The 22,866-nt window shown below is 44.0% G+C and overlaps 1 gene segment (V, D, J or C); it reads left to right on the top strand.

Annotated features, from left to right (window-relative positions):
• The window catches only part of LOC138443432 (M1-specific T cell receptor alpha chain-like), a 1,249,782-nt gene that overhangs the window by 1,168,423 nt on the left and 58,493 nt on the right, over positions 1–22,866 (top strand). Inside the window, 1 exon segment of the C gene segment in view lies at positions 10,236–10,294. Within this exon segment, the coding sequence occupies positions 10,236–10,294 (59 nt within the window).

The following is a 22,866-nucleotide window of genomic DNA, read 5'->3' as shown; positions in this document are numbered from 1 at the left end:
TTTGCCATGAAGTGATGGGACCGGATGCCATGCTCTTAGTTTTCTGAATGTTGAGCTTTAAGCCAACTTTTTCACTCTCCTCTTTCCCAGAGTCACCCTCAATCTCATCTCTGTCTTATTTTCACATCTCATCAGTCACTATATTTGACATCACTGGGCTTATACATGCTTATTATTTGTCTTTCCCTTCTCACCCTGTATGGGCTTCCCTGATAGCTCAGTTGGTAAAGAATCTGCCTGCAAAGCTGGAGACCCCAGTTTGATTCCTGGGTCAGGAAGATCCGCTGGAGAAGGGATAGGCTACCCACTCCAGGATTCTTGGGCTTTCCTGGTGGCTCAGCTGGTGATGAATCTGCCTACAATGCAGGAGACCAGGCTTTGATCCCTGGGTTGGGAAGATACCATAGAGAAGGGAAATGCTACCCACTCCAGTACTCTGGCCTGGAAAACTCCATGGACTGTATAGATGGGGTCACAAAGAGTCAGACAGGACTGAGCGACTTTCACTTTCATTTCATCACCCTGTGTACATACACAGATATGATGAGTCCTAGCCCCTAGGACTGTGTCTGCCATGCATCTGGCAATCCACAAATATTCGTGAACAACAGAATATAACTTTCTCCACTTAAAAACTCACCATTGGCATGGATAAGTTTGCCAGATTATTTTTATTGAAGTATAGTTGATTTACAGTGTTGTATTCGTTTCTGGTGTACAATATAGTGATTGTTATTTATATATTCTTTTTCATATTCTTTTCCATTATGGATTATTACAGGATATAGTAATATAGTTATATATAGAATATATATATATTCTACAGGATATAGAATATAGTTCCCTGTGGTGTACAGTAGGACCTTGTTGATCTATTTTACATGTAGTACTTTACATAGTATTTGTCTTTCTCCTTCTAACTTACTTCACTCAGTATGATAATCCATAGATCCATCTGTGTTGCTGAAAATGGCATTATTTCATTCTTTTTTTCTGGCTGAGTAGTATTCCTTTGTGTGTATATACCACATTTTCATTATCCATTTATCTATTGATGAACATTTAGGTTACCTCCATATCTTGACTATTTTACATAGTAAAGGTGCCAGATTTAACAAATAAAAATACAGGACACTCAGCTAAGTTTACATTTCAAATGAACAACAACAAAAATTTTTAGTAATAATTGGGGCTTCCGTGGTAGCTCAGCTAGTAAAAAATCTACCTGCAATGCAGGAGATCCCAGTTCGATTACTGGGTCGGGAAGATCCACTGGAGAAGGGATAGGCTAACCATTCCAGTATTCTTGGGCTTCCCTGGTGGCTCAGCTGGTGATGAATCTGCCTACAATGGATAGGCTAACCATATATCTGCCTGCAATGCAGGAGCCCTGGGTTTGATCCCTGAGTTGGGAAGATCTCCTGGAGAAGGAAAAGGCTACCCACTCCAGTATTCTGGCCTGGAGAATTCCATGGACTGTATAGTCCATGGGGTTGCAAAGAGTCAGACACGACTGAGCAACTTTCACTAGTAATAATTGGGAGATGTCGTATTTAGGATATATTTATTCTAAAAAGATATTCATTGTTTTTCTGATATTCAAATTTCACTGGACATTTTTCATTTTATCTGGAAATCCTAGTCATGAAGACCACCAAAAGCATATCCCAGAAAGTCTGAAACCCCAGTGTGAGCATCCCCAGGCCTCCGGATGTGGAAGAGGGAGGTTCAGCAACCTGTTTGCTTTGTTTGATCAGCGCCACCAGGCCTGCACTGCCCCCTACAGGTAGGGGTCTCCCTCTCAAAGGCACCAGCCCCTCTGAGAGGGAAGGCCACTTCCAGCTTCTGGCTCTGAGATATTCACAGGCTCTGGCAGCCCCCACTCAGTCTTTGGGAGTCTGTCCCTGTTCTAAAGGTGGTGCCAAGCATGATATTTGTGAGAACTGAGTGTTCCCTTCCTGACCTAGGCAATATCAGTTCAGTTCAGTCGCTCAGTCATGTCCAACTCTCTGCGACCCCATGAACCACAGCACGCCAGGCCTCCCTGTCCATCACCAACTTCCAGAGTTCACTCAGACTCACTCACGTCCATCGAGTCAGTGATGCCATCCAGCCATCTCCTCCTCTGTCGTCCCCTTCTCCTCCTGCCCACAATCCCTCCCAGCATCAGAGTCTTTTCCAATGAGTCAACTCTTCGCATGAGGTGGCCAAAGTACTGGAGTTTCAGCTTTAGCATCATTCCTAGGCAATATAACAGTTTACAAATTAAACTGCTGCTCCTCTTCTGACAGCCCAACCTCAATTACATCTGCCCACTAGCGAGAACAGAGGAGAGGGCTTCAGAGACCCTCACTCACCTGCCCTCTCCCTAAGCCTTCACACTGAGATCTTCTCAGGGTGGCACAATCATAAAACAACCCCCTCCCCACCATGGTGTCCTTCCATCATTCCTTGAGAGGCCACTTTAACCAAGGCACTTCTCAGAACAGCAGTGCAGTATCATGTTTAAGGAGCAGGGCTCTGGATCCACACTACTTGGGTTCCTATCAGCTCCAGCATCTACTTGTTGTGAGAGCTTAAACACAACCTAACTCCTCCTCAAGCCTCAGTTTCTCCATCAATAAAATGGAGATGAGAATAATAATAGCTTTTTCATGGGACTACTGGAAAATTAAATGAAATAACATAAGCAATACACCCAGCAAGTGATCTAAGAATGCTAGTCATTGCTGTTGCTATTGTCATTTTTGTGAAATAGACTGATGAATAAACTCCTGAGAGCTTGAGGCTCATCAAAAATGTTCAGAGATAAGATGCTGAGTAAATCTAAAAAATAAAGTGAAATCACTCCAAAAAATTTTAAAAACCACACTGTACCAATCGATGGCAAATGAAAACGAGACTCTCATCTTTCATTTCTGTCACTGCTGTAAGTATGTCATAGAGCTCTGTGACCCTCTAAGACCTGAGCCAGCTATGCTTATCCCAAACCCCTAAGAACACCAGGAGCATGAAGTGAATCTGCTAGCTCACTGCCCTATGTCTTCCGAAGGTTTCAACAGGCTTGTTCATAGGAGACCACAATGTACCCAAGAGAGTGACCCCCAAAGTTTAGAGCTAAGAGAGCCTCAAGATTTAATGACCTACTACGACACACTGCCCTTGAACTTTCCTGCCCCATCTCCCTTAAACCTGTGAGTGTCTGCATCTGAGTCCCGGCAGGGACGGACTGCCTTTCTTTAACCCAAAATCACCACTCAACAGAGGCCTTCGGACCTGACAGGGCCCCAGGAATTCGATAAACAAGCCACTCTTGTCCCAGGCTTCGATTTGATCACTGCTGCTGCTAAGTCACTTCAGTCGTGTCCGACTCTGTGCGACCTCATAGACGCCAGCCCACCAGGCTCCCCCCGTCCCTGGGATTCTCCAGGCAAGAACACTGGAGTGGGTTGCCATTTCCTTCTCCAATGCATGAAAGTGAAAAGTGAAAGTGAAGTCGCTCAGTCGTGTCTGACCCTCAGCGACCCCATGGACTGCAGCCCACCAGGCTCCTCCGTCCATGGGATTTTCCAGGCAAGAGTACTGGAGTAGGGTGCCATTCTACACTAGATCAAAAAATGGGGGATTTTCCTCCCAGCTTCCTTTCAGGAGGGCAGCTTTGTTTTTTACCTTATAGCGCCCTCTGCTGTTCTAATTAGCCCATCTCCATAAGTAGGTCATACTGGAAGTTGGCAGAAAAGAGGTCAGGGGAGGAAAATATTCTTTGTTCAGAACTTAGTCAAAGTTGCTGCTTCTGTTCCCCAATCCCCTTTCAACCCTGACACTGGCAGCTGCTTCTCTGTTGGGCCAAAGGGCCCATCCTCCCCCAGTCACTCAGAGCACTGTCTTCAAGGACATGAGACAGCACCCCACAAGGGTACATGGGACATTTCCCTACCAAACAAAAGCCTAGTGCAACAGCGAAGGACACAGGGAAATGTCTTTGGATGGACATGGACAAACACATCGCCTTTTTAATGAAAGAACAGAAATGTGATTCAAAGGAAAAGCTTAGAAACATCTGACTGTGTGATGATGGGAGTGAGTGGTCTAGTGGGAGGGTTTCTGCATCATTTTCTTCCTGTAGCCCATTCCATTCCAGAACCCCCAGGACAGACCTGGGCGGATGGATAAGAGGAAGCATGCCAGGAAGGGACTGAGGTCCAGCAGACGTCCTCTACCCCCAGGACCTCTGTTTGGGGGGAAGATCTTTCTGAAGGCTCTTTGGGCCAGAGCAAGTACGAAGAATGCTACCATGGTTTGCTGCCCAAGGCCTGTGTTTGAAGGAAAGCTGTGAGGAGGAAGCGATACTCCTTGGTATTACTGTCATCACCTCTGCAGCAGCCTATGGAAGGAACAGTCTTGGTCCAACCAGGTCAGTGATATCTTTTGTGATGGGGCTATGAGGGACCTGGCCTGACCCTGAGCCAAGCACATCTCTCAAGCCTTTTGTAGGATCTTCTCTCCAATTATCCCCCAGGCATGGAGGGCAAGCAGGTGATATCTCAATTACCAAGGGCTAGCAATTGGTAATAGTTATTGGAGCACAGTTTTAAGAAGTATCGTGAACTATATGTAAAATAGATAAGCAACAAGGATTTATTGTATAGCAGAGGGGAATATATTCAATATCTTTGAATAACCTATGATGAAAAATCAGAGATATATCTAATATATATTTATATACTAATAAATATATATATAACTGAATCACTTTGTCATACACCTGAAACTAACATAATATTTTAAATCAACTACACTTCAATTTTTTTAAAAAAGGACTGAGGCTACATCTAGACGCAGGGAGCAGAGTGATGTGTCTATTAGCAATACCTGCCATGGGAGCAGGAACAGGAGGTAACACCACGTGGCTTTGTGTTTGCCACTATCCCTGCTTAGATGTCAGTCCTGGTAATGAATCCCGCAGAGAAAGGCTAATCAGAGGCAACTCTCTGTTGGATTATCCTTTTGGTAAAGGGCAAATTTCTAAATCTCTGCTTTTCCCTTGGCTTCCCTGAGACCTCACGGGCCATTTCCTCCACTATCAATTGCTGTTGCCTGCAGCCTAAGAAATAAAATTTTAAAAATGAATTAAGATGCTCTATATCTCTCTTTAAAATTTTAAACCCTGTGCCAAAGCCAAACATCTCCCTTGAGTCACTTATCCGCTGCTTAACAGAGATAATCATACCCAGGCTAGCTAGGAGAGCCCCGGGGATGGGGACTGCCAAGGGAAGGTCCCTGTTCTTCTGAATCAAAGGAAGGAAGAAGGCAGGAATGGGACTTAGGTATTCTGATTTCTAGCCCCATCTGTCTCTATCTACTGATGTGGCCTTAAGCAACTTTATCCCTCAGGGCTTGGGCTTCCTCATCCTCTGCTTGGCCCCAGCAGCTGCTAAGTTCCCTTCCAGGTCTTGCACTTTAGGAAGCTAATGTATGAATCTGAGAGCTGAACTAAGAGAATTATCGGTTTATATTTCCCTGTACGTGTGCTTAAACTCTGCCATGCCCAGCAAGCGAGGAAAGCAAAGCATGCTTCTTCACTGGGGGGGGCAGCATCATTTCTTGATTGAGTATGTGTGTGACTCATCAGAACCTGGAGGTTTGTGCCCTTATGCCAACTTGGAATCCAGTTATTATTGCATCTGGGAGGAAGAAAGTGCTGAAAACAGTCTTTGCAGGGACGGGGGTGGAAAAAAGCATTAATTTGGCAAGAGAAAAAAAGTCTCTGCATCGTGTGATAACATTTTGATATCTTATTTATCATCTTCATCCCTGAAATCTACTCAGCTACCTACTATCTCTGTCCTAACAGAGGGAAGAGGGTAGACCTTTCCCAGGAAAGAGGGGGCCCCTGGAGAGGACAGACAGCTATCTCTGTCTAGTGAGGAAGGGGAACAGAGGTGATGCCACATCCCTTTCAACCATGCTGACGCTTGTAGTTTTTGTAAAGGTGTTCACTTCTGTGGGAATGAGGTTAGTGGGAAACTGACATTTTGGAACCAAGACTAGAGGAATCTTGAAACTCAGTGCGTACTATCTGGTAGAATTAATTTTTTTTTCATCTGAAAATTGTCAGAGAGATATTCAAGTGTTCTTTGAGGAAGAGGAACAAAAGATGAATAATAATACAATTCTATTTATAAATATTTATTAAATGCCCACAGTTTTCCCCAGGGATCACCTGGGCCAGTTTTGGAGGAGGTGGTTTCATTGCCCTAAGGGAGGAAAGGTTTTGTCAATGGATGAACAATGACAACAGATTTACCTCTGAGACCCAGACACGGTTAACTGTGGCCCTGGGTAAGTAGCTTGTCTTCAGGGGGAAAAATATGTACACAGCAGCATGGATAATCTAAAACACAAGATCGTCAAAAATGGCATTTTATTATTGGCTTTTAGCACACATTTCATTATTTTGTAGGGCCAGTTTCTCTCCCCAACTGTAAGTTTTCTTTATCTATTAAATATATGGGGGGAAAGCTTTTCAAGAATCATAGGTTTCTGAAATTAGGCTCACAGTCAACATAGGAAGCAGTGGTACCTTTTGTCTTTCCAGTAATGAAAAAGGGGACCTGACATCCCTCATATACTTGATGCCCACAGGGGTCTCCTTTCCTGTTGTAGGTCAGAACCAATGGTGAACCACCAGGCAGTTATGATTTTTATAGATCTGTACAAGATGGGAATAAGAAATAGCCTACAAGATGTTCAAGATATGGGAGTCTCCGCTGCCCAGGAAGGCAGAGAATTCTGGACCCCTTAATGTGATTGGTCCTGGTGACCTCATGGCCTGAGTCCTGGGCTGCAGGACAACCCTAAGTGACCTTGCTTACCAAGCTAGCCCCCTAATCAGCCCAGAGACAGGCTACATCTGAGAAGAGGAAGTCACAGCCCAGCACTAAGAGGAACTTTTGGTAAAGGGCCCAGGCACTGTGTAAAGAGCACCGAGAAATTCACCTTTGGGAAAGGGACTCAGTTAATTGTAAGCCTGGGTGAGTACCTCCATTTCAGATGTAGTGTTAGCAAAACCCCCCTCAGCATCTAACACCTAACAACCAGAGAGCTGGCGCTGGTGGCTAGATGATGAACTTCCTTATCCATTGGGAAAAGACTATATATATCGAACCACCTTTCCGGTGGATAAGCAAGAGCCTGTAGTTTATGTAAAGGTGTCTGCTCCTGTGGGAAGCAAGGCAATTTACATTCGGAACCGGGACTCAAGTGAGAGTGAAACTTAGTAAGTACTAGCTTTAAACCAAAGGTGTCCGTTTATTTGGTTTGGTTTTTGAATTATCTGGAAGCTCCAAAGGAAGAACCCTGAGGATTTGGTTCCAAAATTCTGACTTCAAACTTCTAAAGAGATCTAATGTTAAGGCAGATGGTAGGCTCAAAAAACTCTATTTCCCTATGTGTAAGTAGAGACCTACTTTTCTCTTCTCTGCTTATTTGTTTTGTTTAGGAAATGGGGAGGAGGATGAGACACTCTGGGAGGTTGGGAGGAATAGATTTGCACAATATTTTGGGATAGATTAGGTCCAGAGAAGCAAACCAAAGAGTAATAGCTCAGAAAGTCCTGAAAGACCACCTAACTCACTTCTTTAATTTTGCAAATAGGACAGCGAAACGCAGAGAGGTTTGTGAACTTGCTCAAGGTCACACAGCTGAGCCTGGTCTGGGACTAAGCCAAGACACCTCACAGCTGTGACCAGGCCAGACCCAAGAGAAAAAATATCATGGTTCTTGACTGAGCAAGTTTGTTTGCACCCCAAACATTCTTTTCCCAAGATTTAGCGAACTCAGAACAGAACCCCAGGGTTCTAAAGAGCAATAAAATCATCACGTGCCTGTTTTGTGGGGGAAAGTCGACTAAAGTCAAAACAGCTAAACCTGATCTTAGGGGAAATGTTCAGCCATCTGCAAATGGAGGCAGGGATGCAAAAAAGCTTAAATGAAAATGCTGTTCTTGTCTTCAGACAATTGACTGTGACCATCAAACACTATCTATAAATTCTGCAGTGCTAATTTCTCTCCCAGTGGGATTTTATATTCTATGATAAATTGCATCAGCTATGCGATTACTCTGGACCACAGAATGTGTATACAGAATCGGCTTGCTGAGCCTTCCTGTGTCTTAAAGTAGCAATCCTATCTCTGGACATATCTCTCAGCCCTGAAGCTCTGAGCTACCACCAAGAAAGATACCATCACTTATCCTGTCTGAAAAGCTTAGAGGTTGAAGGAAATTTTTAATTCTTGGGAAGCTCAGCAAAGTTGGGTTCACTGAGTTGACCCCTCCGGTTTTTGCAAAGCCTCGGAGCATTGTGTTCAACAAACCAGTGGCTCTAAGATGATATTTGGGAAAGGGACTCAGCTCACAGTGCAACTTGGTAAGTGGAAAAAGCACCGAACATTCTTGAAAATGGTATGAGACCCTTTTACAGCAATCCATGGGTATGTGACTTCTTGGCCCATCTTTGCTCATATGCAAGTTCTGCCTGGCTAAATGATACCCTCTCCATATCCTCCAAGATGGTCCAGTCATGAAGGTGCATCCATGCAGCTAAATACAGCTTTTGCTAAATTCTCACAAAATCACTTACCCTCCTCATCAAACTGCTGGGTAGTTCTGTTACCCTCATAGCCCTGCTGGTTTACCAATTAGAAGAAGAGAAGTACACAAGGACTTGGAGCTTTTTAGGGCATTGTGAAAACAGCATCACTGCCAGTGTGTTTGGCTTCTGGGGAGGAAAATAATGATGATTTTTAACTGCTTACTATGTGCTAGGCAATGGGCTGCATGTTTTCTATCCATTATCGTAGCAAATCTTTGTACCAGCTATGTGGGTTAAGTCTTATTATTATCATCATTTTATAGAAGAGAACTTCTTTCATTTTCATATTTCATATTCTTTTGGAAGCTCAGAGAGAGGTTGAATAACATGTTCAAATTGAGTGAGAAAGAGGGCCTAGAATTTAATTCTTGGAACTCAGATTCCAGAATTTAGTGTTTACTAGTGGGGGAGTGGATTATGTTTTGGGGGGGAATCACTGGTGCTTTGGTCTCTAAAGCTGCTAAAACAATCCCTAGAGAACTGTGCTCTCAGCTAAGCAAGCCAGGGACAGAGCAGCAGGGCCAGCGCAACCCACATCCAGATCCTAGTCCTACAACAACATCACCACGCCGCACCATCCTCCCACTTTTCTCCCCACTTTACAGACAGGGAAATGGGTGCAGCAGGTTAAGGAACTTGCCCTTGGTTCCAAACCCAAGACTCTCTGACCCCAAAACTGAGCTATTTCAAATTAATTGCAACTGCTAACCAGCTAGGTTAAGTAATTCATTAATGGCAGCAATCTAATGTTAGGTAAAGATGGATTAAAGTGTTTCCTTAGCTCCTCCCCCTATTCAGGAACGACTGTACAGTTTCGTGATCGCACAACATTGTGTTTCCAATTTCGTGCTTCCTTTGGGAGAGATGGAGGAGCCCCGGCCCCCAGCACCTGGTGGAAGGATCTTGGTGGTATTTGTAAAGCAATCTATGAGGGTGTAACTCAGGGCGGATCTGAAAGACTCCTCTTTGGAAAGGGAACGAAGCTGACAGTAAGCCCACGTAAGTTTGAGTAACTAATGCTTCCAGATTTCTCTCTGGAACCCTGATTCTTAAATTTCCCACTCTGTTTTATAATCAAGTCCAAATCATGGCAGCCCCATTGATGGATTCCAATTGAAACAACCAATGATATATACCTACCTCATGCGATACTCTGCTATTTACCCTCACATGCTATTTTATCTAATAGACCAGAAGCTAGTGGAACATTTAAACTAAGGAGTCAGACTGTTAGAAAGTTTAATTTCGTATTATAACTGGTGGAATTTTCCATGAGACTAAGAGAAAATCAGTTAACTCACAGAGCCTCTATTCTCTCCCTCTGTAAAATGTGGGAGGCAGTTCCTACTCCTGTTTTACCAGAGCAGGCAGGCTGTGGGGGATGTTGGCACATTTCCAGCTAAGTGACAATAGAGCAAGGAAAAAGAAGGGCCCAGACAGTCCATTAACTCTACCACCAGACCCTCATTATACAAAGCTGGTTTTACCAAGGGAACGCCTGGATGATAAGTAAACACTTAAATAGGTAGTAAAGGGACTCTGAGCAACGGGGCTTTTGTAGAGCCTCGTGTCATTGTGTAGAACCCCATCCAATAATAAGCTGACATTTGGAAAAGGAACGATCCTGAGTGTTAGACCAGGTATGTTTTAAAGATGATTTGTTTCTAAACATAAGCCTTCACCCTTAGAAATTCTGTGAAAGATCACTGAGTTACTCACTGAGCTATTAGCATCTTTGGGAACCTGGTGTCGCCAGTCTTTCTGGCGAGATGCTAATGAGGGCAGCCTCATATGGAGACTCTTTAGGGCTGTTTCTTCTACACCTTTAAGCCTTTGGACGTGTTATGCTGGTTTTGGTTGTTATTGGAGATGTGTGTCTGACAAATGAAATCTGAACTAAAGTTTTAGTGTGTAGAGTAGAAAGCCATTAGGAAGAAAGGATCTATTAGACTAAAGCAATGTAGGGTGTGCAATGCAACCTGACTCAGAAGAAGACAGTGAGATGCAGCCTGTACATATAAATGGCTGAATGACCACTCTCATTCTCATATCTCAGGTGAGATTCTTGCCTTCCTAAGGCCTCCATGTTGGAGAAATTAGGAAAGAAATTGCCTAATCCTGATTATTCTCAAATCGTTGGAGCCACACCAGTTGGGTAAAACCATGTAGGATTTTCTGGTGCTGACATCAATCTCAAGCTAATATTTAGGGAAGTGGTAAGACTGAAAGCAAATACTCAAAACAGATCATGAACTTCTGAAAACATGCCCCAGGATGCTGTTAACCATGATGCTTCTAACTGGAACTTTTTCATTCTCGCCTTGGCTGAGCTCAGCGGAGAAGCCCCTTTGAATATCCACTCATTTCTGTGCCCTTCAAAGTGTGAGGGAAGAAGTCCCTAACCCAACATAACAACTCATCTCTCCACCTTGCAATACTCAGAGGGAGATTTTTGAGCACTACTTACCACTCTCAAAACAAATCTAATTAATTAACTTGACTGTAGTTGAAATTTTGCTCCATGAGGGAATCTCTATCTACTGCAATAGAAGCTCATTCCAGACAATTGTTTGGGTTTTAACTTTTGCTTACAATTCATAAGAGATACCAACTACCCAATGGATATCCCAAAGTAAAACTTCCACTTTCATGGACAAATTAGTGTCCACATTAGAAAGGCTAGAATCAGGAGGTCCTAGTGAGCATTATGTTAGTTCCAGATGACCTTCCTGAAGTCCCTTATGCCTAAAACAGCATAAGAATATAAAAATATTTCCATGCTGACCTGTGTGTCCAACTGCTAACTAGAGCTCAAAACATGGACCAGTTGGCTGCCATGTTTCCAAATTGGGTTGGATATTTAGAGTCCCCCAGACACTGGAAATGATAATCAGAAAAAGCACATGCTATCCAATTTTTATTTATAATTCTCATCTCTCCCAGAGAACTGTTATAAATTTTCTCCCAGAGGTGTTATATTCATCCTTCTTTTGGTTCTTTATTTGTAATGTGTACAGAGATGAAATATTGGTTGAGATTCAGAAAACATCTATGAGATTTACCTTAAGCTTTGCCTGTCAGAGAGATTCTAAGAGCTAAAAAGATGGGAAGCTGACATTTTGGAACTAGATTAAAAAGAAAACTCAAATTAATCCCAAGGAGCAACGTTCAGTAGATGGTTATTTAGACATCAGCCCCACAAGCCGAGTTGCTCAGATGGCTGCACTGTCCCTATCTTGGGCTTGCCTAGAAGAGCAATAATAATGTGTTCACCCCCAGACCTGTTTTCAGAAGAGAGAAATGTCAGCCTCCGGCCCTAAAATCTCCTGAATTGGTTCATTTCAATAGAGTTTATCATTGCACATGGTGTTCTGGAAGTAATAGAAAAAGTGCATTAGAAGATTCAGCAAATGGAAATGAAATGCAAATTTAGATTGTAAATATAGGACTGCAGTAAATAGATAGCAAAAAGAAAAGATGATGAGATTAGAAACTTACCACATTTCACTAACCCTAAAGGGGTTGTATCTACGAATAGTTTAAAACTACTGAAGAGGAGGGGGGTGAAGAAAGAAAACAGAAGCAAACAGATTTTCTCCTAATCCTTTTTACTTTGCAAAATCAGAAATTGTTTTTCAATCAAATTTCCCCAAGCAGAAGAAAGAAATGATGTCTGTTTTCAGAGTTCAGGGTGTGTGGGTGGGAGCTTTCTAGAACTGATGCTGAGCAGGGCTCCCTGTTGGTGACAAAAGCTAGCAAGGTCCCAGCTGGAGAGGAGAGAATGAGTCCAAAAATAAGTGCAAATAAGAGTGTGAAGACAAGAAGGGCTCACAGGCCAGGATTCCCCTTGGATTTTTCTGCCTTGACTTCTAACCTTTCCTGTCTTAGCCGATGGATCAGGTCCCAGACGAACAGACCCTAGGATTCAAACCACCAGTTTCAAGGGGGAAGCCAGCTTAACTTCAGACCTTGTTTATTCTGACTTGAAAGATTCTTTTAATCCAGCTGATTTTAGGGAGAGCTCTGTAAAGGCTGAAGGATTTTTTATTTTAAGTTAAAATTCTATGAAGTGGAAATAAAGATGTTAAATATTTGACTGACAGGGAGAACGAAACTCTGGTACATGCCTGTAACTGCTAAAGGGGACATTGACAAGGAGGCAAAGGATAGCAAAGAGACACTGTCCTAAAGCTCTCTGGTTTGAGAGACTAGGGGCCCAGCAGGCTGGGGCACTGAGAGCACAGCAGGCTCCTCTTCAGGGGAGAGAGGGGTCTTGTGGGGAGAGAGGGGCCTTGCATACAGTTTATATAAAGCTCTTTGCTGGGGTGTGACTCAGAGGTACAGGCCAGAAGCTGGTATTCGGGCGAGGAACCAAGCTGACCATCAACCCCAGGGGGTATGGAAGGATGAAGCCACATGGGGCCCCTGACAGTTTTGTCCTCTCTAGACCACATCCTGCAGGCCCTCCTGGACAGGCACTGCTTGCTTTGCCTGGTCCATTATAGGGAAGCAGATCGGGAAAGACCAAAAAGCCCTCAAACTCCTACCCTTGAATACGTCCCTGTAAAATTCCTTCACTCTCCTCCCCTTCTGCCATGTGTTTCCAGTAAACCAGAATCTGGGAGTTTGATGTGAACAATTTCCAAAAAACAGAGAAACAGTTAGCCTTGAAGTATAATAAAATAGAGACTGTCTGAGTGCCAACCGGGATAGACAATGAGGGAGTAAGAAAAAAAGATTGGTTTATCCAAACTAAGGTGGCAGCTCAGACAAAAAAATGAAAAAAATTTTTTAATTTTTAATAAATAACGTATATATTTATCAAGCCTCCATTGCCTTCTAGAAGCCCAGCTCCCACCTGCAGCAACCAATTTGGGGGCACGTTGTTAAATAACCCACAAGCCATGCTATGAGATTGAGACTATATTGACCCCCAGGGCCCTGCTGCAAAGAGCTGCTCCTGTTAGCGTTTTTGTAAAGCCTCCCCTGACTGTGAGACGAGTAGAACTAGCAGCTATATACAGACATTTGGAAAAGGCACTCTCTTAATTGTGAATCCAAGTAAGTTTGAAGGGCCCGGTGGGGAGTGGGAGGGTTTCAAAACATGTCTTTCTTCTGATTTAAATTACTTGTTCCCCTCCAGAAACATTCCAGGTTAGTTTCCAAATCTGATGCTTGTGTTGGGAAGATATGGGCCCCATCAGAGAGATTAGAACTCCATTGTACAAAGACTAAATTACCTTCGGCCAAAAACATTCCTATCATCCATCTTCAATGAGATTGTTGGTACAGGGAGAAAAATTGAATACAGGATCCTGAGGGATTCAGCTAAAGCCGGGAAATGTTTGCCAAAAAGATAGAGAAGAAATTGGCATATTGTGACTATGCAAATTCAGTAGACCAAATATAAATCTTCCTGATGTAGATACTAAAACTCCCCTAAATTTATCTCCTGAAATAATGAGACCCAGAGATTTCATTAATGAATGCTGGAAATTCTACAGACAGATTTCTTTTCTTCTTTTATCTTCATTTTCTCTCTCTTAAAGGAACTATTCTCCATCTCCAGTCCAGTAACTGAGGTCTCTGTGAGTGGAACTATCAGATTAACTCAGCTTTTAACCCCTCTTTTCCCTCTGTTACCAAAATTATTGATTAAGTCACCAGTTGATTTAGCTCAACCCAGGAGGGGGGGCAAAAATTCATTTGTCCTCTGAATCATGAGAATACAGCAGTACATTCTCTCCTTCATATATGCACCCACGTTCATAAGGGTAATAACATATGTTAAATACTTGGAAAAGTTTTAAATGCTATATATATAAAATACTAAGCAACTGCGGTAGCTATTGGCATTCCTTGAGAATCTGTGTTTCTGGCAGCTTCAGCAAGTGGTGCTTATAAACTAATGCCGGGAAGACTAACTTGTTGTAAAATTTGGGTAAAGAGGAAAAACATGTTGAAAGCACACCCAGTCTCCTTTCGACATAAGCTAAGCTCCCTGGTTGCTGAGTTTTATTGATTCAGTTCTGCTTTCTATGATTAGGAGCGGATACAGCACTGGAAGAGACATACTGCAAAATACAGCCCGGGCGAAGCTCTTGCAAAACTGGCTGGGGTGGGGGAGTGGGGTGTAAATGCCTAAGTGATGCGGTGCATGCAGTGATGAAGGAGTTATTGCAGCCCTGGTAACAGCCAGCTTGGAATGTTCTGGGCTAGGTCCTGCCTGAAAAACAGTCAGTGTGGTTAGCTCAGCGGTGAAGCTGTCACACGCAGAAGTGCCTTGCTCAGCAGGGGCAAAACCAGCACACGTCTGCAACAACAGAAACAGTGAATAACGTGGAATCATGCATTCAGTAGTCTCTGAGATCCTAGCTAATTAAAGCTTCAAGGGGATTCACATGAGCCACCTGGGAGACTCAAGGACATCACTTTTCAGAGGCTGGGCAGCCAAAACTGGGGACCAGACTGGTTTCATCTTTGGTGTCTTGCTAGAAACACTAGGGAGAGCTCTATGGTGGATGTTCTAGAATGCACAGAGAAGCTGAGAGTTCCTCTCAGTATGTGGTGGGCCACTCAGGGAAAGGAGAGCTGTAACCCCTACACAGTAAAATGTAGAAGCAGACAGTCTCACCTTGCAAAGAAAATACCTGTGCAGGGCGAGCATTTTTCCAGAGCTCCAGACAGTAATTGTAGGCCAAATTTTTCATACAATGGACTCGTCTTCTACAAGGGCTACCAAGGCTGGAGTCCAAGGGACCTTAAATACTATTTTCCTTCAATCAGCAGAAGACAGAGATTATTGCTATAGCGACACTTTGGCAACGTCTGTTGGAGAACTTTCACTGAGAGAAGGCATCTAATTTTGCTTAGGTTCTGAAATTTCAGCAGCTGAAGTATGGTGTGGGGAGCTCTGTAAACTGTGATGCTAGGAAGCAGAAAGAGATGAGAGGGTCATTTGAATCCCTGACTGCTGTCCTTAAAGCAGATGTCACTTCTTCTTTGCTAAATAATAGCCTTTTTTTCCTCGCTCCCATTTCATGCTTCATGTTGACACTTTGTTAATACGTGGTTGCTTGAAGAGACGACTAGAGAGAGTAGCACAAATTCAGTCAAAACAGTAGAAGAGCTGAACAGTTGAATGCAGATAAGGAGCTAAAATATTTGTGCTTCATCTTCGTTGGGGACAGGGCTTGATCACAATGTGCCAAATAATGAGGGTGCCTGAATTTGGCTCCTCACACGGTCTGTGGCATCCACCAGACACAGCCAAGGAGACCCCAGGGCTTCCTATGGTTGTGACTGTCGGCAGTGGAAGCTGTGTTTGATCAAAGGATGCAATTTACAGCAACTCCAAGTAAACACAGAGTAACTCCAAGTAAACTCCAAGCAACCCTAAGAGAGGCCTCAACTAACTCTCCCATTATGGCTGCTGGGCTGCTCAGAGGTCAGGACATCTCAGATGAGCCTGTAGGGTGACCAGTTGTCCTGGTTTGTCTGCGATTGTGGGTTTCCCAAGACAAAGGTCTTTCTTTCCTAAATTCAAAAGAGCCCCCAGGATGGCTGATTACATAACAAAGCTCAGATGTAAACTTTCTGTGAGATACTGCTCTCAGTAGTGAGTAATTCAGGTTCAAGACCAACTGGAAGTTCAGTCAAATATGCCCATCATTTTCATTCCTTATGCTGGGGCATGAAGGGACGCTCAGGAGATGGTGTTTCCTGAGGCTGGAGCCTAAACCTCATCAAATTCTAGTCAGCCTCCAGAAAGCTGAACACTCTCCTCCTGTCTCCTTGTAATCAATTCATTGTCATCAGAAATGTGTGACACTTCGAAGGGAGGGGAGGACATGTCTTGAAAACTGAATTGTCCTGAAAATGATGCTGTAAAATGGAAATGAGACCTTTAGAAAGAGAAATGCTGAACATAAGATATCAGTAAGCCTCAGGATGGAAACGAGAGGAAATGGACAGAGACAAAACACAGCCCCAAGCCCCCGGGCTGGGGGGGATGCAGGAGGTCAGCGTCCCGGGACCAGACATGCAAATGGTTCTCTGATCTTAGGTGGGAATAATCTCAGCCTCACAGATTCGGACCCCTCTGGGTGAGTCTCTTCTCCCTGGAGTTAAAGAGGAAGTTGTCTGTGAGCCTTGGGGGTGCCCCCGGGGTTCTTGTAAAGGCTTCCATTGCAGTGTTAATACTGGTGGTACTACCTATGGAAAGCTGTTTGGACAAGGAACCACTTTGACTGTCCATCCAAGTAAGTGTAACAGGTCACAGAAACATACTGGAAATTCTGGGATTTCAGCCTTGGTGTTAGTTTTGAGAGAAATGTGTGTTGCCTAGAAACCAGATCTTGCTTGATGTCGACCAGTAGTCTCCAGGGTCCTGTCTCTTTAATCTCAGCATTCATAGATTCCATTTTGGACCTTGAGTCTTTGGGTCTAACCCTTTGAGACTCTGGGTCTATCCCACTGCTGTGGAATAAAGCTGACCTTGACCTTGGAAAGATAGGAAAAAGTCTGCTGCTTTCAGAGCCTTCTCTAGACATGATGCCCAACTTTGGGGGTGAGGGTGTCCCTTTTCCAATCGACTCCCCTGAGTAACCCGTCCTAACCATTAGTACCATCCCTCATCAGAAAGTTCTTCCTTATATCAACTTTAAATTCTTCTTGGTGCAGCCGAGGCCATTTTCACTGGTATCATCTACAGTGGAGAGGGATAATTGAGAGCAGAGGTTGAATAAGTCCGTGGCATTCAGTTCAGAATGAGTTTCAAATGAAAGCAGAGAGGGAAAAAATGAAAACTGAATGGGAATCTAGGGTCTTATTTCAAATCCCTCTATGTTCCCTGCATGTCTCCTGTGGCTTCTCTAGATGCAAAACTACAAAAAGAGAGGAGGCGGGCGGGGGGCGGGGGGGGGGGGGGGGAAGGGGTGGGAAAACACACACATCCACTGTTCCTATCACTGAAACCACCAGGCAAGGGATTACAATTAATTCCAAAGAGTTTCAGATACAAGGCTTAATACCTTTCTCCTCGTGGTGACTTGTATCCTTGCTGATAATTAGAGCAGATAGGAAGATTTGGCTTTGGTGTGTTTGCTGCTGCTCCCCGCTGGGAAGAGTGAGAAACTCTGTTTTTTTAAGATTCATAAAGTTCCTTCTGTCAGTCGTTGTAAAACTCTCCACTGCAGGGAGTAGCACGGCAGCTCTGAGTTAGAAAAAGAAAGAACTTGACTAACCGTGAAGCCGAGAAGCTAGAAAGACCCAAACTCACAGTGTCCCCCAGGTATCCTTGCATTTTAGGACTTTTGTCCCTTTCTTGCAAAGATGCTAATGGAGTCCAGTGGAAACAGATCAGGGAGGCTGGAGTCCTGTGGGTGCTCAGAAACATAAATGGAAGGAATGAGCTATAGGAAGGGGGAAATGTTAAAATATTAAAATGTAGGAATATGTCTTTAACAGCAGCATGATGAGACTGAGATGGGGAGGAGGGTGTCACAGAGAAGGGTGGCATCACTCTGAGTGTGTTGCAGGCTCTGTTTTCCCAGTCTTTCCACTGAGGGCAAAGTCTTCTGATGCTAAAGGGATGAGAATCCAGGTCTGTGTCTTTGTGCAGGCATAGTCGACCAGGCAGACAGCATGGTCCCTACTCTATGTGATGGAGAGGGGAGTGGGGATGGAGGGTTGGAGTTTTCTGATTATCATGGCCTCCATCTGCTCTACTGAGGGGCAGCGCCAATTCACACCAGGTGGATGTGGCAGTAGAGGTCCCACTCTAAAGCTGAATCTTGGCTTGTGGTGACCATCTTGAATGTGCAAGATGCCTCCAAGAAGAGCCTGGGTCTACTGAACAGGGAGCAGGTTGGACCAATATTGCCCAATTTTTGTTGAATTTCTCCAAGCATAGTATTGTGGGAGCTGAAACTGAGAGGATGACATTTGAGCCTGGGAACCCTTTGACTGAAATATGCCAAAGGGGTCTGAAAGGGCAACACCGCCTTCAGAGCTCTGCTTTTGTTGTTAGCTCTTTGGCAGTTGTCATTTCAGCAAAAAAAAAAGCATCCACTTAGAAAGGTCAGCTCTTCATTAGCCAGACAAATGAGGACAACATATTGACCAGCAATCAAGAGCGAGGGACCCAGGTCTCAGCTTCTGAGAGGCTGGCATTTCCAGTCCTTTAATCATGGCAGCCTGTGAATATATGCTGTCTCGGAGAAGGCAGATCAATGGTGCCTGAGGACCTGGGGTCACCAAACAAGGGCTTGGCAATGGAAATGAGATGCAGATGGGGACATGGTGTAGATGAGTGACGACAGAGAAGGGAGAAGACGACAAGGGAACTCACTGATGTTTTTAAAATCATCAGCATGTCAGAAGTTGCAATGACCCCAAGGTGAAGAAGCACATGTTCCTGGCAAGTTTTCTACCATCCCCCAAAGAATCTGACCTAACTGTGGCCCCATACTCTCAGAGTTACCTGAGATGCCCTTTGAAGTGGCATCAAGAAAGACTGGGGTCTGAGATCACAGAGTCACCTGTCAGTTATTGCAAAGTGTTCGATGGCTGTGTGACAACTCCTACAAGTTGATGTTCGGGCAAGGGACAAGCTTATCAGTCATTCCAAGTAAGTCTGCCTGTGAGGGTGGCGGGGATAATTACCACAGGCATGGGGCTCAGGTGGCTGTGCTGGTGGCATGGTGGTTGAAAACACAAAGCTAAGGGAATCAGGATATATTCACTGTGATCAGAAAAGGAGGTCAAAGAATGGCAGATATGGGTTTAGTGCCTAAAATGTATTGTAGAGAGCTTGGACCTGAACATGGCAATTTGAAAAACAAGTCACTAACCTGTGTTCTCCTCACTCTACCCTCTCCTTGCTCATGGGGTACAAGATCAGGTGGGTGAACAATGGACCCTGTAATAGGGTGTTAGGGAAGTGAGGTAGGTTGGAAAGGAGCAAGTGATCAGAGCCTCATCTGGGTTAATCCCAAGAAAAGGAATTGTTCCAAAACTTTCACAAAGAAATAAAAGCCTTCCCAGAGTTAAAAGATATAATAAAGAGATCTAATGAGAATGAGCTTCAGAATCATGTGATCATCAGGAGAGAAATTAAATCTTCAAAGAAAAAGAATTTTTTAAATGTCCACTTGTAAAACAAATGGGCCCACAACTTTCACTAGATAGCGAGCAGCCCGCAAAGCATTTTAACCTTCCCTTTAACCCCAGCTCAGGACTCGGTCCCTCCAGCCACTCCTAGTGGTCACAACTGCTCTAAGCCCTGAAGCTCCTTTCCATTAATGCCCTGGCCCTTGAGCCTGCACAGGACAAGAGATTGGCTGGCTGGCTGGCTGGCTGGCTGTCTTTCTGTCGGGTGGGCCTCCAGGTGTCTGCACCAGCTCTGTTTTCTGCCTGGTTTTTGTTGAGCTTCCTATCACAGTGGAACAGCTACGGCCAGAACTATTTTGGGAGAGGGACAAGTTTGACAGTCATTCCAAGTAAGTCAAAGAAAATTTTCCATCCCCATTGTGTTGAGCAAACCCTTTAAATTCCAGAAAGAAATCATCAAGATTCTGCTACTCTTTCTCTAAACTCAGTTCAGTTCAGTCGCTCAGTCATGTCTGACTCTTTGGGACCCCATGGACTGCAGAAAGCCAGGCTTCCCTGTCCTAATTCTCTAAACTAGATAGAATTGTATCTGGAACAGAGCAGAGTCCCTCCCCCTCCACCCCCAAGTGATTCATGCTTGGGAACATAAATCCTCACCTGGACACCCCTGGGAGGAGGGGGACAAATGGTGTTACGTGCAGCCGGGCCACCCCTACCAGCTGGCCCCTCACACCTGCACTGACCAGAGAAGCGTGGCCTGTCCTGGCACAGGCCACAGGAGCTGAGACTGGGGGCAAGTTTCAGCTGAAAGAAAACAGCCCAGAAGGCTAAAGGAGGGGAAAGAGGCGACTTCAGAGAAAACTGAAATATGGAATGGTATGAAAGCATGAGAAAGATGGCAGGCTGTCCAGACTCATCCTATGCTTACACCTGAGGGATTCGCTGATGGCACCTGGAGAGAGAAAGGGATGTCTAGTCCTCTCTCTGAAGAAAATTGGCAGAAAAATCAAAACAGTTCTCACATGTCAAGCCTCTCCTAATTATAGCCTTTTTTCCACTTTCTCTCAGCTGGTCCAGCAGGAAATGGTATGAAGGGGTCACTGACAGCTTTGATGGTGAAGTATTGGGAGAAGGGGGTTCAGAAGAAATGGGGGTTACACAGTAGGGTTTGGAGAGCTTGGAGCCTTGGTTTTTGTAATGATTTAGAACACTGTGTGTCTAACTACCAAGCCAGTCAATTAAACTTTGGAACAGGAACTAGACTCACCATCACAGCCAGTAAGTACTTCATTCTTGGTCAGGAAATCAGCTATTCTTTAATTTTTAGGTCACCTATGTGAGATTCTGGAGGTCACACTAGATAGAGCAGGCTTAGAAGAATTTCCACCTGTCCTTTCTCACAAATGGTAGGGATGGGTGTCAGCCAAATATCTGAGTTTTCTGGGGGGAACTCCAGTCTTGAATATTTAATTCAAAGCTGAAAATATGATTCACAATTCTGTTTTTGCTGCTGCCATCATGTGCTAATGTGACATGTGAAGAGAATTCAGACAGAATAACTGCATCTCCACTTTTATCTTGTATGATAATTTAAACTTTGAGTACTGCAGTCATTGGGAAGAAATGGTTGAAACGTAGGCTATCAAGATGACAAGCAAACCATGAGACCCAGAGAAGCAGGCAGACAGAACGCTGGAGAGTATAATTTTACAAAGTTAGTCCAATGTGTTTCTCTTTGCAGATGGTGAAGGTATTTGGGAGGGTGCTAAGAACTGATGCCTTAGTTAGGGCAGAACAATGGGACACTGAGCTCTGGTTCCAAGGGGAAGGTTAAACTTGGAAAATGTGGAGGAGGGCGGTCCCCCAGTGGAGTTTATCAGTGTGACAGCACATCTCAGTTTAATACAGTTCAGTTGCTCAGTCGTGTCTGACTCTTTGCCACCCCATGGACTGCATCAGGCCAGGCTTTCCTGACCATCACCAATTCTCGAGCATTTAGTAAGTAACAGCGTGGATAAGGCACAGAATTAACTGCAAAAAAAAAAAAAAAAACTATGTCTGAGATGATAGATAGTTGATAGTCGATAAATGAGAGAGAGATAGAAAGAACAACATAAATCCTGGATATATATACCCAGAGCACAGTAATGCGAAAAGCATGCGGCAAATAAATTTCTTACATCTAAAATTTAAAGTTGTGGAAAATCTGAACATATAGACTTTGTAACAAAAGACAACCTCGCAAATACTGGAAGGGCAAGAACTGGATAGATGGAACCTGCCCAAGTCTGGATTTCTCAACTGTCCTAACCACTCAGTTACCTGGAGGAATATTTTTCTCTTTTTTCTGCATTAGAAATTAAAGGCATGAGTATTGAGGACTTGGATGGCTCAGACTATTGTAGTGAAAATTACATTATAAAGCACCTCCCAGCTAGGCTGGATAAAGCACCTTTAGGCTTCAAAGTCTTTTTCTTCTCTGTCTGGAGAAGGTAGAGGAGTGGTACTCTCTCCACTCTGTATCCAGGGAAAGGGAGCTCTGAGAGTTACAAAGCAAGACAGTGACAGAGCTGAGCTGTGGGGGCCCAGTGATGGTCAGTAGCCAGAAGTGTTCAGGGGACTGTCCCCAGGTGAAAACATAACTCCCTCGGTGAAAATGTCACTCTCCTCTGTGCTACCAAGAGCAACTCAGTAAAAGTATGCTTTCCCCAGCAGGGGACGATTAGAGTGGTTCTAAATCAACTCAGAGCCCCAAATACTCAAAAACTGTATGTGGAAGCCAGCTGCAAAGAGTTTGTTTCCAATCAATGCATCCAGAAATTTTTACTGATTGGTGGTTGCTATGGGTTTTGAAGTTGGAGAATATCACAACAGAGTAGAAATGTTTGTAACAGGGGAGTCTGACTAGGATTAATGAGATGAAAGAAAATTCTGCTAGAGGGTTAGAAAAGCACTGAAAGAAAAGAAATACTGAATCTTTGGAGCATTCGTTCCTTCTAGAGAAGAGTCATAGCATTTATCCTACTCCAAGAAACAAAGAGCAAACACAATGGAAACTCCATACACAATTGAACTTTTTAAATTTGGAAGTTTCTGTGAT

The sequence above is a fragment of the Ovis canadensis genome, chromosome 7 (genome assembly GCF_042477335.2).
Source record: "Ovis canadensis isolate MfBH-ARS-UI-01 breed Bighorn chromosome 7, ARS-UI_OviCan_v2, whole genome shotgun sequence".
In the NCBI taxonomy this organism is placed as follows: Eukaryota; Metazoa; Chordata; class Mammalia; order Artiodactyla; family Bovidae; genus Ovis; species Ovis canadensis.
This window is presented reverse-complemented; position numbering and strand designations above follow the sequence as displayed.